Raw genomic sequence first — 23,401 nt, 5'->3', positions numbered from 1 at the left:
TGGACAGAGACGTGTTACTGCAGCCAGTCCAGAAACCGGAAGTAACCAGAGAGTGCCAATTCTCTTCCTATTAGACATTCTCTGACCATAGACTGTAAAAAAAGATGGACGACGCCCCTTCGCTCTCTTCCATTGGTGAGAACTGAAGCCGCCAGTGTCCCGATATGGCGCTGACATATTGGAACTTGAGTCTACGCAGTAGTGATCTCGGGACCAGACCTGCGCAGGTCTGCAGGAAGTGCAGCAGGAAGTAAAGCCCTCACTCTCGCAGAATGCACTCTCCCTGAGTGCACTTTAAAAAAAATGTATTGCAGTACGACAAGAGGCTTGTTAAAATAAAGTAAATACAATCTCCTCAGTCCTCCGAAGATCCCGAAAAAAATGTCCGTTGGTGCTTCAGTGACTACTTCGCTCAGAGAACCTATCAATCACAGCTGTCAATCATGACGTTACACCACCGTTTTTATAGCATCACGTAACTAACTAAAAACCAACTTATTTTTGAAACAGACACTTGAACTTACATCAGCGTGATAAAAACGACAGCAAATGAAAGAAACCACCTTTGGAAAAAAGATATTTGAAGTGTAATTTAATTGTTTAGTTCAGGGTTTCTCAAACTCGGTCCTGGAGGGCCACTGTCCTGCACAGTTTAGCTCCAACCCTGATCAAACACACCTGCGCAAGCTAATCAATGTCTTCAGGATCACTAGAAATTCACAGCTAGGTGTGTTTGATCAGGGTTGGAGCTAAACTGTGCAGGACAGTGGCCCTCCAGGACCGAGTTTGAGAAACTCTGGTTTAGTTAGTCTCACGTCCCGTTGAATAACACGGGGAGGCGGGGCTTATGACCTATACTAGGACCAGTCACCGGGGGGCGATCGAGACGTTTTGGCTTCTCTTTTCAGGGCTTGTGCGGCAAAGATATTGCCTTCTTAAATACCAGAAAGTCTTGTCACAATTGACATGAGTAAAAAATAATAAAATAATCTAATTGAGGAGCAAGTTAATGTGTCAAATCTTAATTAACCAATAATGGCTTCAAAAGCTGTTTTAATTTATTTATTTTTAGACAGCAGAATTTGGGTCACAAAACTAGTCTTTTCACTACCTTCACACTGACAGCAGAAGTCCTGGACTGCATGGCAGCTTTCATTGGCACAAGGGGACGTCTGACTGACATGTAAAGCAACCAATCACAGTTCGTTCCGTTTCGCGTCATATTTAGGGGAGTGGGAATGTAAATTTGATTTCCCTACAATAACAGACCAGAGTGTAAAACACTTGGACGTATTTGAAAGACTCTATACCATGAACTTCACATACTATTGCCAAACCAGCGTTTAGTTTATCCTGATAAGCGCTTATATTCACAGTTGTAAACACAATGGCTTTCTTCTTCCATGAGGGGGTTTGGCATCACCACAGTTTACATGCACGTCTTCCGGAAATCCTGTAGACTTCAACCAATCAAATGACGACTTCCAAACTCCTGAAGTGTTTCCCATGTTGTGTGCCATATGCATCAGACGTTCAGCCACCTGTCCATAGGCTTTAAATCTGAGGCTGAGACTATAACAAATCAAGCTCATGTGAAGCTCATATCTTTGTTACCAGAACCTTGCATAACTAGTTGTTCAGTGCGGTTCCATTTACATTGCGCATACTAACCACACTCGATCTCAAAATTCAGATTTGATTCCTGAAACTTCAAGCAGCCAATTTATGTGATGTTATAGAATGCAGTTGTGAATGAGAAAACTGTGTGAACATAACCATATTTGGCGCTCTAAAACGTATCCTGTTGCTGTGTGAACTTAGCCATTGATGTTTTCAGTCTGTGTTATTAGTTCACGACTAAAATCTGAAGTACTCTAGTGCAACCCTATGATGCATTCACCCACACAGATCCCATATGTGAGCAAGTACCATTCTATTTACGGTGTGTGTGTGTGTGTGTGTGTGTTTATGTTGATGTGTGTATACTCACATCTCTACTCAGAGTGAGGGCTGTCCACCACTATGTGTGGCTTAGGGGAGGCTGTGGCACTCTTTGACACATATGCGTTTATGGATTTCTCCTGGAAGGGTAAAAATCAATGAACATACATGATTATTCAGAAGGTGATTTGGTACATATAATGCATTACAAATGTAATTCACAATTCACTGTCTCTTTTCATTAGGAGTTGTAACCACAGTTATAATACATCATAAATTCTATACTGACCAATTCAACTTAAGATTATAATGAATATCAAACATAACAAATGGTATTAATAAAGGTATTAATGCATTTAACACCACTGAACCGTATGATTGACCATTACATTTTTACATCTTTCTGTTTCCTTCTCACAAACAAAATTGTATTTAAACTCAAATCAGTATTTCATGTCCATTTATTTATTTATTGGGCAAGTCTCCATGCAACGGGAAAAATTATGTGCAATCAGTCGCAAAATAAACCGCTTCAGGGGTCCTGCTCCTGCTGTTGGGGCTTAATATGCAATACATTAGCACTTACAAATAAATCTTTTTTTATATAACCAGGAGAAAGATAAGTATTACACTGATTAAGATTATAAGGTCTATTATAGGGCATTAGGAATGCATTAACATGTATTATGAATACCATTATTATAATGCATAATATATACAGGCTTCAAGGAAAGGGTTCCCGGAAAGGTTATTTATTTATTTGACTTCTTTCTTTCTAGATTTTCTTTTAGTCTTATCTAGTGAAAGCAAAATTTTAGTAGTTTATACAAATACCAGTGAAAATTTGACAGCACAATTTCAATATCACAACAGTATTCAAACTTCAAGACATAGAAGTACTACATTAACTAATTAAATAATAAACAAAGGAATGTAGAATTTATGCACTTTTCAATGAAATAAGCATTACTTTAAGTCATTATTTACATATACAGTCAGTGAGTGAGTAGTCTGCTCTTTTTTCATGCCAGTGTTTTCTGATTAATACTGTCAACATAATAGGCAGCAGCAGCTCTATTAGACTGTATTTACACTGCAAGGTCTAATGCACACATCAATTTCTTTTGTTCCATCTGTTTACATTCACTAAAAACATAACTGGTTGTGTTTACATTAACATCTCAGTCAAATGGGCATTTTAACCAAAAGGTGCATTTGACCGCAAAGTGCAAGCACTATTTACATGCATGCAAATAAAACCTAAGTACTGCTACTTTTAAGACGTGAACCTGCTCGAATGGTGTTCACTCATAAGGACAAATGGGTATCAGGTGCAAAAATGAAGGACGTGCATAGAGGGCACTGCCTATTTTCCCATGCTCACAACACACACACACACACTCTTCATGCGGTCACGCTGTCTACCTCCACCAGCTGGTGCCAGTGTTCAATAGGCTTGCGGGGATTCGCCAGCATGGCTGTCCAGTGCTCCCTTCCCGGCCCCTCAGCATCACTGCCCACACGGCACATCCCAATTACCTCATTATGACCGATACTGAGAGACGAAGAGAGAGAGAGAGAGAGTGGGAGGGAGGGATTGAATTAATGCAGTTAGGCTAAGAAATGAAGGAGAACCACAGCACAGTGCATCCATTACAACAAATGGACGAGAGAGAGAGAGAGAAAGAAAGATGGAAAAGAGACACAGGAGAACATAAGGAGCGAGAAAGCACAAAGTAACAAGATATAAAATCAGTCCTAATCGACATCATATAATTAGAAAGATACAGACAGGACCTTCGTGTCATATAGCAACCTGCACATTAAGACACACACACACACACACACACACACACACACACTGAGAGAGTTTCCACATGCAGTCCTTTAATTACGAAGACACAGTCAGAGAGATCACATAATTACACAGATAAACAGAGAACAGAAGGGGAGAGAGACAGAGGTACATTCCAATTACTGAATTACAGAGATAAACAAAATGAGGCGGGAGCACGGGGAACTGAATGAATGAGTCGAGTGAAAATTTGTCACAGAGGACAGATGGGTATTCGTTTATGATAGGTCTACTGATTGCCAAAGATAAAGAAAACGAGAGAGAGAAGATGAGAAGAGAGAGAGCTGTCATAATCACTTAATTACTCGAAAAGTGAGTATGAAAAGCTTCTTGAGTGAAGGTGGAATAACAAATGGATTTAATAAGTGGAACTTAAATAAATCTTTCCTCTTGCATTTACAATTGATCAGAGACAAATGAGACATCAGAGACATAATGTTTACTTTAAAGCTATTGTTAAATATACATTCAAGAAAAAAAAAAAATCTGTCGTGATAGGGCTGGATTTGTATAGAGACAATATGATATAACTTTATGAAGACCTACTTTGATGAACATCAAACAACAACTAACCTATTGCAGTAGTGATGATATATACCTAATCATTTCACAAGAGTCCCTGCAACTGTTTTTATTTTTAAATTTACTCATTTACTAAAAAAATTGTTTCAATGTTTTTCACCTAGGCTGCAATATATGCTGTAATATTGTAAAAAATAAATAAAAATAAAAATAATTCTCTGATGTCAAAGCTGAATTTTCAGCATCATTACTCCAGAGTCTTCAGAATCATTCAGAAATCATTCTAATATGCTGATTTGGTGCTTAATCAGCATTTCATATTATTGTAAGTGTTGCTGTACTACTTAATATTGTTTGTCCAAACGGTGAAACATTATTTTTAAGGATTTTTTGATGAATAGAAAGTTCATAAGAACAGCATTTATCTGAAATAAAAATAAAATGTTAAAATAAATGTTCGTAACCTTATAAATGTCTTCACTGTCACTTTTCGCTGAACAAAAGTATTAATTTCTTAAGTAAAATGCTTTGTTCAGATGGTTCAAACAAATAGGTTTTAATAAACAGGTTTAAACAATTCACTTGAGCTCCTGAATCTATTTTCTAAAATATTGAGTTAAATGCTGCTGTGCACCATGTTCATACATGTTAGTTATATGAATCATTTAGTTTTTTTGTATAAATGTATTGGTCTAATTTAATGCAGTCACCCTAATTCAGATCTTCATTTTGTGACAGATAAACACAGCTCTGATAGTTAAACAACTGACTTCGATTCAACCCCTTAAATAGCTTCAATGTAGCTTGTAGAGTAGATAACTACTTTCTAAAAGCCACTACTTAAAATTAGTAGTAGTTACTGCCATTAAATCAAGTTGTGAAGACTTAAAACAAAGTCAAAGTGTTGCAAAAATCCTGAAATCAAATGAATAACATCATGAATAACGTTTTATGAAGCGTCTGCACGCCAAGAACAACATTCATTTAAATACAGAAACATTGCAAAAGATTTCTGCATTGAATGTTCAGCATATCACATATAGGCTATGTAAGAAATGACTATTATCCAACAGATAACGCTTCTGAATGGAGCATTTGGCACAGATGGCATGCAGCAATGCTAAGAGCAATTCATCAGGCGTTATCTGTGGCTCACAGATGAGCGGCTTCATTAGGAGGGGCTGGTGGTGTGCCGCGTGCCATTGGGGAGAGATGGAATCACGGAGAGCATCGACAAACACATTTGGGGAACTCAGATGTGGATTTCCTTAGCACTGAAAGAGATTCTTAAAATAGAACCTGACGCACGATTTGTATGCACCTGATTTTCACGAGGCATATTTTGTTCCACAAAAGCATACAAAATATGGGCATAAAAGTGGGATTAGATGATACACACCTAGCAGTAGGTATACGTTCTTTTAGAAAAGTGAAAAACATAATAACTGAATAATATAAAAGCTGGACATAAATGACACTCTGAAGGTCTATCATCGTGAAGTGCTGCATGAAGAGCCGAGCCAAACACACAGACACACACACGCGCACGCACGTGCACACACACACACAAACACACAAACACACACACACACACACACACACACACACACACACACACACACACACACACACACACACACACACGTGGTGCCCACCAGACAAGAAACAATGGCTGTGTTACAGAATGTCTCACCACCAGATATTACTGTCATTAGTATTAGGCCGTCATGTATATTCATGAGATGTCTGTCTTTATGCAAAACAGTGCAGACGTCCACCAGGAACAGTCTGACACACAGGGGCATAAGGCCCTATGTTCAGTGGAGCGCAGACACATACAAATTTGTGCAACAGGAATTCTAATTCACCGATTAAACAACAAACTATCATATCAGTATTAGCCAAATGCCTGAAAAGATAATTTATTCAGTTTTCATTGCTAATTTCTCAAACAGCGGTACTGTAGTAAAATGCACAGTGCAGGTCTAGACTGAACATTTTAATTAAGTTACTTAATTCATCTCATTAATAATAGTTTAATTAAAGGTACACTATGTAACTTTTTTTTTTTTTTTCAAAATTAACAAACGAGTCGATACATCATCAATCCTTGTTCCAAAACGTGTTTTTGTCTTACCCTGATTTGCTATGGTAAGCCTATTATAAGTGTTTATATTTCAGACTGGGCAGAATGATTTTCGTGGGAAATTGTGTACAAAAGTCACTCGCCCAATGCGTGCTTCGTGAAAAGTTGCTCCGGCTACTTTATGTGCAGTATGGTGTGGGAGTGGCAGAGGTTAGTTGTCACAATGAGCGAGGAACCTCTGGGGAACCAACATTGGCTTGGCTTTTTGGAGATGGCGAGGACTGAGGGATTTGAAATGTTGTAAAGGTGACGCGGTGATGGCGTGTTTATTACTCAACAGGTGAGTAAGGTATTTTATTGATCAGATAATTGCCTAAAGTAGCTCTCTAACAGAGTGCATTGTAAAGCATTATCTGTTGTGAAAGGTCATTTAATCATGGTTGTTGTAGCTGTGCTTGAATTTATTTTCAAGGAAGTACCATGTCTATTAATGTTTATAGCTACAGTAACGTCTTCAGCTAGTCAAGCTTGAGATCCTTTCCATCTAAACTGGTTATATCTCTTAAGCCTATGAGCAGTAGGATAGCCATATTCATCCACAGAGTCACGCAGAACAAAAGCACAACCAAAACAATGTTCTTCCGCAAAATGCTTACAGGTTTGATTTTTAATCTCTAGAGGGCCAAAAGTTACATAGTGAACCTTTAATAAATGAAACTATAAAAGCAATTAATCAAATCTGTAAACATTAAAATGTTACATATTTAATAAGGATTTTTAAATATATAATATAAACATTTAATATGCTGTAATAGATTACACATAATTCAATGTAATAATAATACATTATAAGACATTTTTAAGATTCTGTTTCTAGGTCATTAAACAAATAAGTACACTTTGTGACATTGATCATGTGACTGGTCAGATGTTATTGCTTTTGTTGAAGCTCAAAATACTTTTAGGATCATCTCAAATCATACTTGTGGAGTTCAATTACTTCAAGTACTTGAGTTAGAGTGCTGCATGTTCACTCAAATGTACATTATATCACTATATGGGTCAATGACGTGACGGGTCATTTTTTTGTCCAAAGGCCTTAATAATAATAAAAAAACAAATATATAACATCCAAAGTGTGTAAGGTAGCACAACTTGATCTCTTTTACTGAATCCAAAAGGTTTTAATTATATTTTACTACATATAAAGGTATTTTAAAGATTTTGAAGTGTCAAAAGGTCATTCGGTAAAACCGATATAGTAAATATTTAAATGGAATAATATTGTTTTTAATAACTAAAGGAACTACAATAATACAAATATAAAGCAGATAAGGCTCTTTTTTTTTACATTTCCCCTTTTCTCCTTTCCCTGTGCAATGGTTTACTTGAATATGTTGGAGTGTTTAGAGCAGTCCAATAAATGATTACATTTATGAGATCAGTGATAATTTTATTTAATATGTTTTCTGTGGTACACACTATATACTATCTCAACATCAATGTCAAATCAGTTTTTAACTTTCAAATCAGTGGTTAAACCGAATGACTTTTTTGGTGACAAATTTTTTCCATCTTGTAAAAAATGACAAAAAAACTGTGTTAATTGATTGTACAAACCACAAAACCACAAAAAATAACACCTAGGTAAACTAAAAAATGGTTTCAAATATAGTTATATCTCCATTCTATTTTTTTACACTTTTAAAAACCTTATTCGTCAATGACCCATATATATATATATATATATATATATATATATATACACACACACACACACACTACTATTCCAAAACGTTGAAGTCAGTATGATTAAAACATTTTTTTTAAAGAAGTCTTTTGTGCTCACCAAGGCTGCATTCCTTTGATCAAAAATATAGTAAAAACAATAATATTGTCAAATATTATCACAGTTTAAAATAACCATGTTCTATTTCAGTATGTTTTAAAATCTAATTTATTCCTTTGATGGATTTTCAGCATCATTACTCCAGCCTTCAGTGTCACATGATCATTTAGAAATCATTCTAATATGCTGAATTATGATGACACATTTCTTACTATTATCAAATGTTGAAAACAGTTGTGCTGCTTAATATTTTCTGTAGAAACCATGATGCATTTTTTTCATGATTCCTTGATTAATGGAAAGTACAGAAAACAGCATTCATTTCAAATAGAATTAAAATTAGAAATGGCTTTACTCTCACTTTGGATCAATTTAATGCATCATTGTATTAATTTCTTTTATAAAAAAAAATCTTAGGAACATTAGTATCTATTACACTGGAGAAATTAAAGTATTTACTCAAGTGGAGATCTAATTTAAAGTTCTCCCTCTGACCTCTTATAAAGGCTTCATCCATTCAATGAATTCTGTGAGACACAGCCTGTAAGCATGCCTAAAGTTACAAGTGGCCACTTCCTGTCAAGCCTCATATCACAGCACGGAGCTTGACATGTTGCAGCATGAGTCTCAGATCGCATCACAGCATGAAAAAGGCAGTCATGATCTTACCAGTCATAGTCCATGACAGCAATGATGAGCGACACATTCTCGATGTTCTCGTTGGGGATATCAAAGACCAGAGCCTCATTATATGTAGGATTGAGAGTATTCTTCTTTATGGACGTCTTCCTTTTTTTCAGCCTTCGACCTTCACAAACCAGAGATGCCTTTACGTATGGATCTGAGAGAGCAAGAACACAAGCGTAAAGGAGAGAGACAATTTGTCAAAGAAATAGCAACAGCAGCACATAATGTTTCGACAACATTAAAATGAATGCTAATAACGATATAACAAAGTTTTTTTTTTTTTTATCATCGATCAATTATTGTGCTAGCAATAACGAAACATTAGCATTGGCTGTACCGAATGTTACTTTTTTATAATTCACCGTCATGTCCTATGAGAGAAATCTTTATTACATTACGTTAAGCCTTGCTGTGAAAAAAAAATAAAAAATCTGGATTCCTTGATTAATAGAAAGTACAAAAAACAGCATTAATTTCAAATATAATTAAAATTATAAATGGCTTTACTCTCACTTTGGATCAGTTTAATGCATCATTGTATTAATTTCTTTTATAAAAAATCTTAGGAACGTTAGTATCTATTACACTAGAGAAATTGAAGTATTTACACAAGTGGACTCATAGCAATAACGAAACGTAATGATGCCTGTACCGAATGTTACTTTTTTATAATTCACCGTCACGTCCTATGAGAGAAATCTTTATTACATTACTTTAAGCCTTGCTGTGATAATTAAATTAGCCAACACTAATTACAGATGTCTCTTGTCCTTACGACTGCAATGTTGATGCCTTTATGAGGCGTTCTTTTGACATTCAACTTTTTAGAGGTGCTATTTGATATTCACAACTTCAGAACTGATGCTTTTATGACCTTTAATGTTATTTCATTATTCACATGCTGAACGCCTTACATCAAGGTTATTAATGAGCAGCGGTTTCATCACGTCTCAATGTTAGCAATGTCTGAGGCACTAATGAGGTATCGCTGTTAATTATGAGGGAATTAGAGGAATGGCTGGGGACAACGAGTGGCCCAGGCACCTGAGAAGCCAGTGAGGTCCATAGCTTTCAGATTGGTGGCCTTAATGATGGTGACGGTCAGTCGGCCAGCTGTTGGCAGGTAACACAGTGAGAAGTTCAGCTCGCCCAAGTCAGCTTTCTCCTGCAGACACAACAAACATATGGAAAGGTCCAATGTTCAATTTGAAGTTACTGAGAGTAATGCAAATGCTGAAAGTAATGCAAAAAAATAATCATAATGAAATTCATGGAAACCTTTTAATGATTAAACTTTAAATCCTTGAAATGTTTCAATAATTAATTTGTCCCTTTAACCGAAAGGATAAACTGAAGGAATGTCTGTGGCTTTTAATACTAAATCAAACTTCAGGTTCAATTGAAATGAAGCTCTATAGATGGCATCTGTGGCCTGCTTTGATTACCACAGATAACTCGTCCTTGAATTTGCACAAATAAGATGAAAATTTGTTTACAGCAATGCACTTACAATGGAAGTCCATGGAAATGCACCATGAAAAACATGAAAAACACACTCTTTTAGGAGTACAGCCATGAGGCTTATGACCTGATCACACGTTCATCGATTTTAATGCAAACTTGCTGCTCAACTCCTGTTATGCTATGCAAATCCATTAAACCCTGTAACTTTTAGAAAGCAATACTTACAGCAGAGAAACTGTGTACAAACAAGTTCAAAAGTTTGGGATTGGTAAGATTTTTAAAAATTTTGAAAGAAGTCTCTTACGCTCACCAAGGCTGCATTTACTTGATCAAAAACACAGTAAAAAACAGTGATATTGTAAGATATTATTAAGATTTAAAAAGTAAAAATATTTTAATATATTTTAAAATGTAATGTATTCCTGTGTTGGCAAAACTGAATTTTCAGCATCATTACTCCAGTCTTCAGTGTCACATGATCATTCAGAAATCATTCTAATTTGATGATTTGCTGCTCAAGGGATGTTTATTATTAATATTATTAATGTAGAAAACAGTATTTCTCTGGATTATTTTAGCAAAGGTGACAGTTAAGACATTTATAATGTTACAAAACAGTTGTTTTGTACTTTCTATTCCTCAACTTAATGTATCTTTGCAAAGTAAACTTAACTTACTGACCCCAAACCTTAGAATTGTAGTGCAAGTGCATTACTGTACACACAGTTTTTGCAAAACGATTGTCTGAATTTTACAACTTTACCACACTGCAAAAAAGCATTATGCTGTTCCTTGATTTTACAAAGCACACTGTTTAATTCAGATTGAAAATCTATTTAGATTTATCACGTCATCACTTGCATGTGTTTAAAGAATGTCCGACAGATTCTCCTAGCTAAAGCATGTGTTGGATGCTAGGTTTGTTTTCCCCCTTATACGCATCTTTCTCTCAAGTTCTTGTTCTGCCAGACAGAATTAATCATCAGCTATGATGAAAAAGGAACAAGGGCAGCAGAGGTACACAAAAAGAGCCGCAATATTCCATCAAAAACGTCAAGCATCTGAGGTACATCTCTCCAAGACCTATAGAAGCTCCCAGCTTCGGGTCTGAGTCTGTACACGTGATGTGAATGCTACTGTGCGTGATGTGAGATTTTTCTGCTATACACCAGCACCTCGAAAAATAAATTATACCTCAAGTCAATTTTTTTTACCAGATGATTAGGTAAATCGGTTAATGCCACCTGAGTGGCCGAGCGGCTGAACATTTCATTGACATCCATTCACATGTCAGACACACAAATGTCAGGAAGACACTCAAATCCAGCATGAATCACTGAACCATTTTTAAATTTGTCTTGTCAGACAAAGTAGATGGTGCCAAATTTATCTTCTTTCCTTCATTTGACCTAGTCATGCTGTGGAAAATTTCATCTTCCTTATTTAAACACACTACAGCTTGTGTTCGTTTTGATTTATTCCCTCTGTTCTCCAAAGGTACAAATAACTTTTAAAATAACAATATTCTAGGATCATGATAAAAATGTTTCTAAAAACCGCTCCATTAAGATGCTGTGGCAATTTCAGAAGTGCTCTTGACAAAAACTCCTTTGCAGAGTTGACCTTCACTAATTTCATGCAATTTTCCCAGGAAGGGCGAGCACATGCATCACTAGATCTCCTCACACCTCTCCTACCAACATCCCCAAGGACACATCATCATCGACTTAGCATGTAATCATGCATGATTTTCAATTGTGAAAAACGTCTCATGAATATAAAATGAGCTTTTTAACTCTGCTTAAGAGAGATACGCAAATACCATGAAAGATACCATAATTATCATAAAATCTGACTTGGCTAAGGTTCCTCAAAATGAAACCAAGCATAATTTATTGGGTGAAATTTGCTAAAGAGTGTTTAGGTGCAAAATCTTGCCTCTAAACAAAATACCACTGGCAGTACAGTTTAATAGACACTAAAGGCATAAATATAGTGCTATATTTAATTTTATTCCCAGGAAAAACACGCCTCACTTCTAGTGTAAAATGTGGGTAACCTGTAATTGTTACCTTTTATAGTTATTTCTACCTGAATCGTTCCTTAAAAATTAGGTTTGTTGGTATAAATTAATGCATTTACTTTGATTCAGCTATATTAAATAATACTATTGACATAATTAACATTGCTCATGTACCACGCAGGGAAGGTAGATTTTGCGCAAAAGAGACATTTGTGGGTCTTTTTATTGATGACAGCAGTAAAATGATGATCAAGTGAAAGAGAAGAGTGTTATATCTTGCCACATATCCAGAAGTTTGGTGTAGTCAAGTGCACTTCCAACATTTCCAATTCAGGTGTTGGTGTGGGGCTAATGTGTTCAGTGCGAGTGCTTTTACATACTGAGCTGTGGAGCTCATAGGAGACCCGAATTCGAGTCTGGCCCAGGTCATCCTGTTTGACTTCCTGTCTCCCTGCTACTGTGTATGGCAACTAATATGCCAAAAAAAAATTTAAAATGCTATCCATCATGGCTATTCAGCTCAGGTCCTGGATGTCCAATTTCCTGCAGGGTTTAGCTCCAACAATAATCAAAACCCAAACCTGTATGACTTTCTTTCTTCTATGGAACATAAAAGATTTTTATCCATACAATGGAAGTCAATGGTCACATCATCTTTTTTTCCCTCAGTTTTCCTTCCGCAGAAGAAAGCAAATCATACAGGTTTAGAGTGAATTTTTGGATAAAGGATTTATCATGGGTTTCATAAGAGGACAGCGGCTCTCCAGGAGCGAAGTTGAATAGCCTTGCTGTAGTACGCCAGATCATGATATTAAAAAATCTGGTAGTTGTAGTCTGTTGCATCCTTCACAACCTTGCACTCAGAACCGTTCTTTTTTTGGTGTGTTTGTGGCGTTACCTAATTTGCATAAACCTTTCAGCAAATCGAGTGCTAAAACAACACAGACATCATGTGCAAATACTGTACTCAATGCTATCAACCACTCCTTCTCACTGAATTCCTTTGTGTTTAAGGTCTAATGAACCTTTAATGTGTGTCTGTGTCACTATCTCACCGCGGTTCCTTCCACGATGTCTCTCCAAATAGGCTTTTCCCCGGTTCCCTCGCTGAAGTCCAGCAGGTTATCCACCACCACTTGACCTATGAGGTCATGTCTGGAGAAACGGTCGAAGTCGTAGACGGAGAAGTGGAGCTTGCGCGAGTGCAGCTCAGCCAGGGGCACGCCGAACTGGAACGTCTCATTAAAGATCGGGTTGAGAGTTTTTCTGTGCACCTGCGAACCAAAGCCACGGAGAGACCGAGCAGAAATGAGAGAAAGTGAAGGAAATTAGATAAGCGGAGGAGCTGAGAGGGAAAAGTGAGTGAAAGGAGAGAACAGGAGATCAAAACTGCAAATGCATAAAGTTAATTCAAAATGCAACGGCTGATATAGATGTATTTTTAGATGAACTAGGGCATTGGGAAAAAAAATCCACAGGCAGGCTGAGAAACGCAGATCTTAATGAGTCCTAAGAGGGTCTGCCATCTGAGCAGTGGATTATTGTAAAAGCAGCGAGCTGACTGCTGCCTTGCTAGGATATAAAAGATACCTTGGTCTGAAATTTCTTCTTCCTATCAGGCAGTAAGTAGATCTTGACATAAGGATCGGAGAAACCATTGGCATCCTTCGCCGGGAGGTCCAGGGCTTTCAGTATCTTAACCACCAGCTGCTCCGTGCTGTAAGAAAGACATGTCAGCGTCACCATAATTCACTTTGAACTATCTGGAACTGTCTGCGCTCGCTAGCCTGGGCGTAAGTTCATTTCAGCGTCATCTAACCGGCAAAGACAAGAGAGTTGGTTTATGCTGAAATAAGCTGACATCAAGGCCAGTATCAGGAGAGCATTGCTGCACTGAGTTCACTAAAGCTCAATGGCTGTCACCAAGGTTCAGGAAAACAGGGAAAAAAGAGGAGGTGCCAATGGTACAACTCAGCTCAACAACTTGGAAATAATTGACAGATGGATGGAGCCGTACTTGTGCTGTGCAAGCAAAAAGGATCTTGTATGAACGTGAATGTATGAGATAATACATCCCTAATGTGAATATAAAGACATGAATATTTAATGTGTAATGCAATGACTGTGGCCTCCAACACCGGACTTTATTAATAATCCAGAGCTTATTACGAAGCAAATCATAGGTCATTTCAAGGCTAGACTGCAGCGGTCTGGTGCCAAGCACAGTACGACCATGAACTTCTTAAGCAAGAGGCTCACCCAGTGTTTGCGCAAATGTAAATAAGAGAGGCAGGGGAACTTCTATGGTTGCTAATCAGGCCTTGTTAGAATGTGTCTCTCAGCGTTAACAAATGCGTCACCCTTTCATTAAGACACTTAAACAAATCAGCAACACTGGGGGAGGAAGAACACCAGCGGAAATCCAATACGGCCTTAGACTGACTGACATGTTGCTCACAAAGAATGACATGACATGGTACAAATCTCAACAAATCAGGATGAAAATAAATACATTATTCATGCAATATTATCATCCAATTTGTAAGTGACAAATTTAATCATCTTTTATTGTAGAAACGTATCAAGACAAGGATTAAAGTGCTGTTTACACTGACAGCGATTTGAAGAGTCATTCATTTTCAAAGACAGATGACAATGTGAGCAATGATATTTCGACTTTAAATAAATGCAAAGGTTTCCGCAAAAATATTGTTTTCAACTGTGATAAGAAACATTTCTTGAGCAATAAATCAGCATATTAGAATGGTTTCTGCCGGATCACGTGACACTGATGACTGGAGTAATGATGCTGAAAATTCAGCTTTGCTAAAATACATTTTAAAATATATTAAAATATTTTTAAATTGTAATAATATTACTGTTTATACTGTATATTTGATCTATTAAATGCAGCCTTGGTTAGCATAATCAACATCATGCTATTAATACCCACTGAATGGAGGTGGCAAACAAAATTCATCAAGTAAAAATCAAATGATGGACAGGAGTGTTAAAATGACAATATACGTTGTGTAGATTAACGTACTTGCAGTATTTTAACCATGATTCAGATGCCATGAGCAGCACAACCACCAATGGAAGTGCAAACAGTGCTTCATCCCCTGAATGAATTGGCTAGAGGTTGAGTAGGACCACCTACTAGCAACCAATGGCACAAAAACTCTGAAATTTCCTCTGATTAATTGCTGTCAGCCCTTAAGATGTTCTTGCTAATAGTAAAATCACATCAGATTGCAAAATAAGATATTTGTTGACATTTCAAGTTAGAAAAAACATTCCCAGATGCATTTTGAGCTGTCCAGTCTAATACACATTATATCAGTTTGACGGAATTAGAAATGAATCTCACAGAAAGTGGCATGCAGCACAACAGCACACTTTAAATCAGACTGGTCTTTAGACATGTACAGTGCTATTAGCACTCAGGGCTATAATTGAAAATGACAGGCTCTGTCTTGCCCACATTAGAGCGAGCATTTAAAGACCCCCCCACCCCCCACCCCCACCACCACCACCAGTTGTGTGTTGCATTGCACAATGGCTTTACATTATTCAGTGACAGGCTCATTCAACCACCCCCTCCCTCCCTTTACAAAATCACTGCGAACCAAAACAAGAACTCAAACAAAAGTCATGCATTTACACATGCACCTGAAAGCGCTTGTGTGGAAAACACAATGATCAGCACTCAGCTGGAATCTGACAAATAGATGGATAAATTAAAATAATAATAAACCAACATCCAGCTCAAACCTTCGTAGACAATGGGTTGGAAATAGCTGCTATTCTCTCTGCGCCGCATGTGTTATCGGCCTGCTGCTGTGCTGATAGAAAGCTGCGTCCCACCGGATGCGACTCTGACTGACAGTGTCAACCTGCCCGCTATTCCCAAAATGCTTGTAGCTGTGACATATTCGCATTGATGTATTGCAAACGCAACAGCATAGCAGGAGGTGTGACGATGTCAATTAAACACACGGAGATGAGAAACAATCTTGGCCACTAGCTCTCACGAAAATGCTTAGTAATATGTCCGGTTGCATTTGCTTTAAAAGGAATAGAAATTCTGTTCATTTACTCACAATATGGGTGGGCAAATTGACCACAATGTTATATCAAAATATAAGTCATTTTATTTCACAATAATGATAGTTATTTTTGTTACAATTATATTATTACAATACCAACATTTTTGATTCAATTGAAATATTACAATTCTCAAAACCAATTTCGATACCACAGCAAAAAATAATATTAGCCGAACTCTTTCTTCTGTGGAACACAAAAGAGGTTAGGCAGAATATCTGTCTTTTCCATCCAATGAATGTGAAGGGTGGCCATGGCTGTTCACTTTATGGAAAAGAACAGCTTATTTGTTCCACAAAAGAAAGCAAGTAATTTAAGGTTTGGAATTATATCAGGAAATGATGATAGAATTTTCATTTGAAGGTGAACTATCCCTTTCATTTAAAAGCTTTCCATCTCCTACGCACACACAATAGTGACATACTCGCCTTAGAACTCTCACAGAAGAATATAATAGACCGATAATGTGATGAACAGGAACAGAAGTGTCAAATCATTTATTTGAACTACTCCCTATGTGCAAGGATTCAAGGAACGAGATATCAATCTCCACTCACCCATCTTCATCTCTCTCTCTCTCTCTCCCTCAGCCTCCTCTGTAATTCTGGCCGAAACACAGTGCTGTGTTATTATGTGTTGACAGGCTGTGCTGTTTAAAGTGGCTGGTCATATATAATTCATGAGTGAAACAGCCTCTCATTCCTTCATTTCTCAAACATCAGCACTTTCCACCATTCTAATGTCCCTCTGCATGACGGCAAAATAAAGGACCCTGTCTGACGTGCACGGGCTGCCCACAGCGGGCCTGACTATAACTCATTGTGCTGACTGCAACTCCCCTGCTTCTTTCTCCAGCTCGCCTTTTCAATTGTAAGCCCTGCCGATGAGATCTATTTATAAACCACTGATGTATTTAGAAGCATGGATCCACATTGTGTGACAGTTCCATACGAGACACTTGGCCGTGGGGAGAGGAGGTAATGGTGGGATGGATCCGAGCAGACTCACTTGAAGGCGTAGCGCAGAAGGAAGCTGATTTTGCCGCAGTTGTCGCCTTGTTTGCCATCGCCCTGGTCTCCCTGGCGCAGCCGGTACAGTTCTGGTTTGATCTGCCCAATGCTGGTCAGCTGCTCACTCTTCTCCTCACCATGGAAATCAGGGCTGGAGAGCTGGTGAGTCATGGGCTTAGGCCTAGAGAGAGACCAGAGGGTGAACAACACACTCACACATGCACACGTATAGACAAAATCCCACCACACTGGATATTTCACCCCAAAATAAAAAATAAAAAGAGGAAATTATATATTCCTGAAAAAAGGAAGCCTATTTGAACAATTTGGCTTTCTGCACTTGGCCTTCTTTTCTTTTTTTAAATTCTACTAATGCAAATGCGGGGGGGAAAGTAGAGAAAAAAGTGAATGCACTTTAAAGGTAAAGTATTTATTTATCACGGTATTTGTTGTTTTACATGATTTTATGATTCATTTTAAATTAACACACTGTTTACATGATTATGCACTACAAAAAATATTGTATTGATATAATGAGAATATAATGAAAGAAAATATGTCAAAATGTCATGAAAAAAGTTTTTAAATACAGGCTTTATTTTCTTACGCAGTATATAATATATGCAATAATATAATTAATTTCTTTCTTTCTTTATGTGTGGTCATGTTTTCATGTGATTCAGTGAGGTATTTAAAGACATTTGACCCCAGGATGTCCTTGAAGTAATGACGTGTGCAGATATACTGTTTTCAAAAAGTAATAAACATTCTGTTCAAATGCTTGGGGCACTTTTCTTTTTTAAATCAATACTTTATTCTGCAAGGACGCATTAAATTGAACAAAAGTGCCCAGTATAGTACAGTAAAGATTTCTATTTGAAATAAATGATGTTCTTTCAAACTTTCTATTCACCAAAGAATCCTGAAAAAAGCAGCACAACCATCATTTAAAATGAATCAGAAATGTTTCCTGAGCACCAAATCATCATATTAGAAGTGACTGAAGACTGGAGTAATGATGCTGAAAATTCAGCTTTGCATCACAGGAATAAATTACACTTTAAAATGTATAAGACAATATAAAGAAAACAGTTATTTTGGTAATTATATTTCATGATATTACACAATATATATATATATTTTTTTATAAATCTCAACAGTAGCGTGTGTAAGATTTTTCAGTAAGCAAACACACACATTCTGCAAGACACAAACTACACACCCATTCCATCATCCTGCAACACACACAGAGAGAGAGACAGGAACAACAAGAGAAGGTCACTGACCTGGTGGTGACCTGCTGCTGGTAGTGGGCATTGGGCAGGTCTTTCGCAGCTGAGCCTCCTTCTGTTGCTGGGGGCAACTCGGGAGATGTCTGGCTCAACTTAAGGGTTGCTGGAAGAGAAACCATAAGCCAGAGAAAAGATTAAAGGAGTGTAGTTAAGAGAATGGAGGATAATTAACAATGATCATTGTCTCTTTGGTCTCACAAAGAGTAAAGTAGTGCTTCTGAGTTTGATACAATGCAGAGTTCTGCTCACCAGCATTGTTGGGATAAGAGTCCATATCTAGGTAGGAATGCTCCTGCATCTCCTGCGGACCCCCAACCACACCCCCCACTACCAGCCCCCCTCCGCCCTCCACCCCCATCGGGTCGGAGAAATGGGGGTGATGCTGACCATGCTGGGAGAGTGAGGGATACAGCGAGGAAGAGGAGTGAGTATCCTTCCTCTGCAACAGGGGAGGAAGGAGCGAGGAGCCCCCTCCACCTCCGACCCCGCCCAAACTGGCACCGCCGGGCAGGAGCCCCGATGTTAAGCTCAGACCCCCGCCTTCCTTATCTCTCCACGGCAACCAGCAAAGCTTCCAGGAGACGAAGAGAGAGACAGAGAGCAGCACAATGCCACAGAACGTTACAATGACGGAGAGCAGACTCACAGAGATCTCTGAAACAGAGAGAGAGAGAGAGAGAGAGAGAGAGAGAGAGAGAGAGTGAGTATGATTTATTACAACCTTGAGAGGTAACAAATATTATAAGAAATGTAATGATTCTGGTTCAATTCCACTGAACGCTTCCGGTTCCTTAACAAATCCACTAATGGTTATTTTAGACCTAGAATAATTGGTCTTACCTAGATACTAAATACATATACTAAATAATAATACGAATAATAATAATAATAATAAAAATAAAAACACTGTTATTCAACCAAAATTCATCTACAAAAAAACAACAAAAAACAACAACAACAACAACCCTGATAACCTAACTAAAACATATTTGGTAACATTTTAATTTGTTTTAATTAAGAAAGTCCTGGTCCAGATGGCAGCACAAACATAAACATAAAACATGTTTAACATAAAAACAACAACAACAATTTAAACATGTATAAATGCATAATAACAACACAAAACTATTTAAATCAGAAAAAAAAGAAACATTTCCTTTAGAGAAGTTTGTCAAATTAAAATATGTATACTATATTTAATTAATATTAATATACCATTTCAAAATGTAATATTGTCATTTAAAAAAAACAGCCATACACTGATCTAAGTATCACAAGCCTTAAGTAGGCTACACACAGCATAGTCGGCATTTTTGGTTCATTTCGAGATGTGGTTCAATGATAGATTCAGTGAGTGAGTGAGTCATTAGACTGATTCAAACTCTTTTTACCAGTTCATTACAAACAACAGGTTTTGTGAGTTAATTCTACCCAGCTCCTGCTGTCAAAACCCTACCTTACTGGGAACCCAAAACAATGACAGAACTTCTTTTAGGTATTGAGTGCCAGATTAGAAAACCTGCAATATTAGTCCATATATTTTGTCTTAAAGGTAGGGTAGCCTTTTCTTTTTCTTTTTTTTTTTAAACAGACTTTTACTGGTGGAAACTCTCTTCATATCCTGACAGCAATCAATAATAGTAGTGGTCTAAATATTAAAAGAATTACATATATCTTCTGTGATTCGGTTGGAATGCAATGCTACGATGTCCTCGATTTCCTGGGGGGTTGTGATCAGCAGGAAAAGAAGAAGAAAAAACAGCCATTGCAACGGCGTTCAAGTGCGTGAATAACGGTTAGCGATCTGTCTTTATAAAGCGGCATCGAACGGAAATTACACTGAATCGTTCTTCTTCAGACCGTTGACTTGTCATCGTTGGAACAAGCCCAACATAGAAGTTGCTCGCCATAGAAAAGCACCTCTTCCACGGACCAAATCACAGGCTGCTATTGTGAACGCGCCTCTCCGCTGCTGTGCGTGTTCCGGTGAGCAGACGAACATAAGATGCTGAGCTCGTGATGTGAGGCGCTGTCAAAAGCTGTTATATATTGGCGCTTTTATATATTGTTCAACCAAAGCATCACTGAAATATTTAAATGTTTTAGATGAATGCAGAAGTGCTGTTAATGGAAATCATGGAATTCATTTGGTTACAGTATTTTTTCAAGTGAAACTCAGTTCTCAGTTCCCAACCCTAGGTAACAAACTTGATTGCATAACCTAGGATGATGAACACAGAGATATTTGAAAAGAAAAATGTGCAAATGAGGTAGCGTTGGCAGACAGATGCTGCGCTTGGGGAATGACTGGGAGAAACCGAGGGAAGTGCAGAGAGAGAGAGAGAGAGAGAGGATCAGAAGGAGAAAAAGAAAAGGAGATGGCGCATTGTGCCTGTAAATTACCACCGGCTCTCCTAACATTCTCAAGCCCTTATCTGAATACAAAGCCAAGAAAACGATGGATTTATTTCCAAGCAGAAAAAGTGTCAATGCCAATGACAATTTCCACAAAGATGTCCTCTAAACTGTGATTAAGCCTTATGACTCTGTCTCTCACCAAGTGTGAGCTTTCAATCACGCAGCCTTTAATAACAATTTCTATGAGTGTGCATGAGTGAGTCACTTAAAAAACATTGACTTTGGCAACTCGGTTTCAGCAACAGAGTGAAGAGAACAGCTCCTCTCCAACAAGCAGGGACAAACAAGTGCCTGCCAATCAAGAAAAACAAAGGGCCTGTCTGTCAGTCTGACTCTCGAGAGCTCTATTCAGATCTCACACCCACAGTGTTCCTCAGTTTACCCTGCTCGCACATCACTTCCTCAGACACGACACCCACCAGCTCTAAAACCCTCAAGGGTGGTTCTACCTTGAGCTACTCTGTAATTTCTATTATGCAAGGAGGCTATATCGTATGACTATCCGCTCTCCCTTCATTTTCCGTTCCGTCATGCCATCTTTCTCAGTTTTTGTTCCATCTTTGTTTCTTCTCCCAACCACAATCTTTTTCCTCCATGATCGCAGATCTCCAAAGAAAGAGCCTGGGTTGGGCAAAATTCTGAATCGGCTCCGTTTCAATTTAGAATTTGGAATTTTAATTGAATTGGTCACGTCTCACAGGATGTTGGAATGAAGTTTAAACTGGGATGAAAGGAAGAGGAATTCATTGGAATGCAAACAGTCGTAACAGAAATCCAACATTACAAAACAGGCAGGTCTGGATCATGTTGTTTCGCTCTTTTTTGAAAGCCTCTGGCCAATTTGGAATATTTTGAGATTTCTTCGTCCATGGTTCATAAAATGAGAGCAGTATATATATTAATTTAGTAATACATAAAAGTTATTGTTTTAATAAATTATATTATATTAATTCAGTAAAACAAAATTTTAATATAATGAATTATTCTCTCTCTCTCTACATGTTATATTTTCACACACACACACACACACACACACACACATATATAATATACAATTATATAGTAATATATACAATTATCTATATATATTGATTTAGTTATATATAATTTTACCTCCTTAAATTCACCTTTGGGTTTCATCATGTTAATAAATATTATTACTGTGGTAAAATGTCTCTGTATAAAGACACAAATCCAGATCTGAATTATCAGCTGAGTAACTAACCCACGGCTCAGACAGAAACCTAAGGTTAAAAACAGGTTTTTTTTCTGTTTCACCTTGTACAATTCAGAAATTGCCAAACCTCGGCATGACTGCACACACACGCAACCTCTTCTGGTACGTTACAGCTGGAGAGACATCATGCTTTCCATCCTCATCGTACACCACCTTCATCATTTGTCTCCCTTGCATCTCCTATGCCCTCCTCCTCATCCTTTCCTTCTCCCCCTCCTTCCACCCTTCTTATCCTCCCTCTTGCTGTTTTCCTTCTTCCTTTCTCTGTACTTTCTTTGGTGAATAATTCATCAGTCTCTGTATGTCATTAATCACTACTTGTTCAAAGATATGATCAGAGAGAGATACAGAGGGAGGAGAGAAGGGACTGATCTGTCAGCTTGAAGAACAAGACGCAGACAGAGAGAGTGAGAAGAACGTAAATAGCAGGAGAAAACGGAAGAGACTGGGACAGGAAAGGAGATCAGAGATATGAATGGAGGAAGGATGGAAATGGAGAGAGAAGGCATGAAAAATTATAAAGCGGAAAAAAAGGTGGTGAAGCAGTTGTTCTCGATTGCTGATCGACTTGTACTTGTGTGGATAAAAAAAGGATAAAAAAGAGCTAAATAAATAAATGTATAAAACAATAATAAATTATAATAGATTACATTATAAATTATAATTATGATTATTACAAATATATTCAAATAATTATAAAAGACTACATTCACCAACATTTAATTAATCAACTCATAATGATAACAATAACTATTAATTAATTATGTTAATATAGTGATAGCGTTTCTGTTGTCTCACTTCAATAACAACTGCCTGTTATACACCAGTGTAAGTAATTGTTCATTTCACTGTATTCGGGTTCACTGGCAACAAGAAGTTCATTTTAATGAAATATGAACACTGAAAAAAG

General features: G+C 37.5%; 1 protein-coding gene across 3 annotated transcripts in view; it reads right to left on the bottom strand.

Annotated features, from left to right (window-relative positions):
• The window catches only part of syt3 (synaptotagmin III), a 39,338-nt gene that overhangs the window by 2,195 nt on the left and 13,742 nt on the right, over positions 1-23,401 (bottom strand). For all 3 annotated transcript variants that reach the window (XM_084392126.1, XM_084392128.1, XM_084392127.1), the window contains 9 exons: positions 19,086-19,490; positions 18,831-18,939; positions 17,543-17,725; positions 14,018-14,144; positions 13,483-13,701; positions 9,985-10,105; positions 8,923-9,094; positions 3,367-3,496; positions 1,991-2,081 (listed from right to left, as the gene is read on the bottom strand). In XM_084392126.1, the coding sequence (XP_084248252.1) occupies positions 1,995-2,081; positions 3,367-3,496; positions 8,923-9,094; positions 9,985-10,105; positions 13,483-13,701; positions 14,018-14,144; positions 17,543-17,725; positions 18,831-18,939; positions 19,086-19,490 (1,553 nt within the window). In that variant the 3' untranslated portion in view covers positions 1,991-1,994. The remainder of the gene's footprint in view (positions 1-1,990; positions 2,082-3,366; positions 3,497-8,922; positions 9,095-9,984; positions 10,106-13,482; positions 13,702-14,017; positions 14,145-17,542; positions 17,726-18,830; positions 18,940-19,085; positions 19,491-23,401) is intronic.

Source organism: Rutilus rutilus (assembly GCF_951802725.1).
Source record: "Rutilus rutilus genome assembly, chromosome: 1".
Lineage (NCBI taxonomy): Eukaryota > Metazoa > Chordata > Actinopteri > Cypriniformes > Leuciscidae > Rutilus > Rutilus rutilus.
This window is presented reverse-complemented; position numbering and strand designations above follow the sequence as displayed.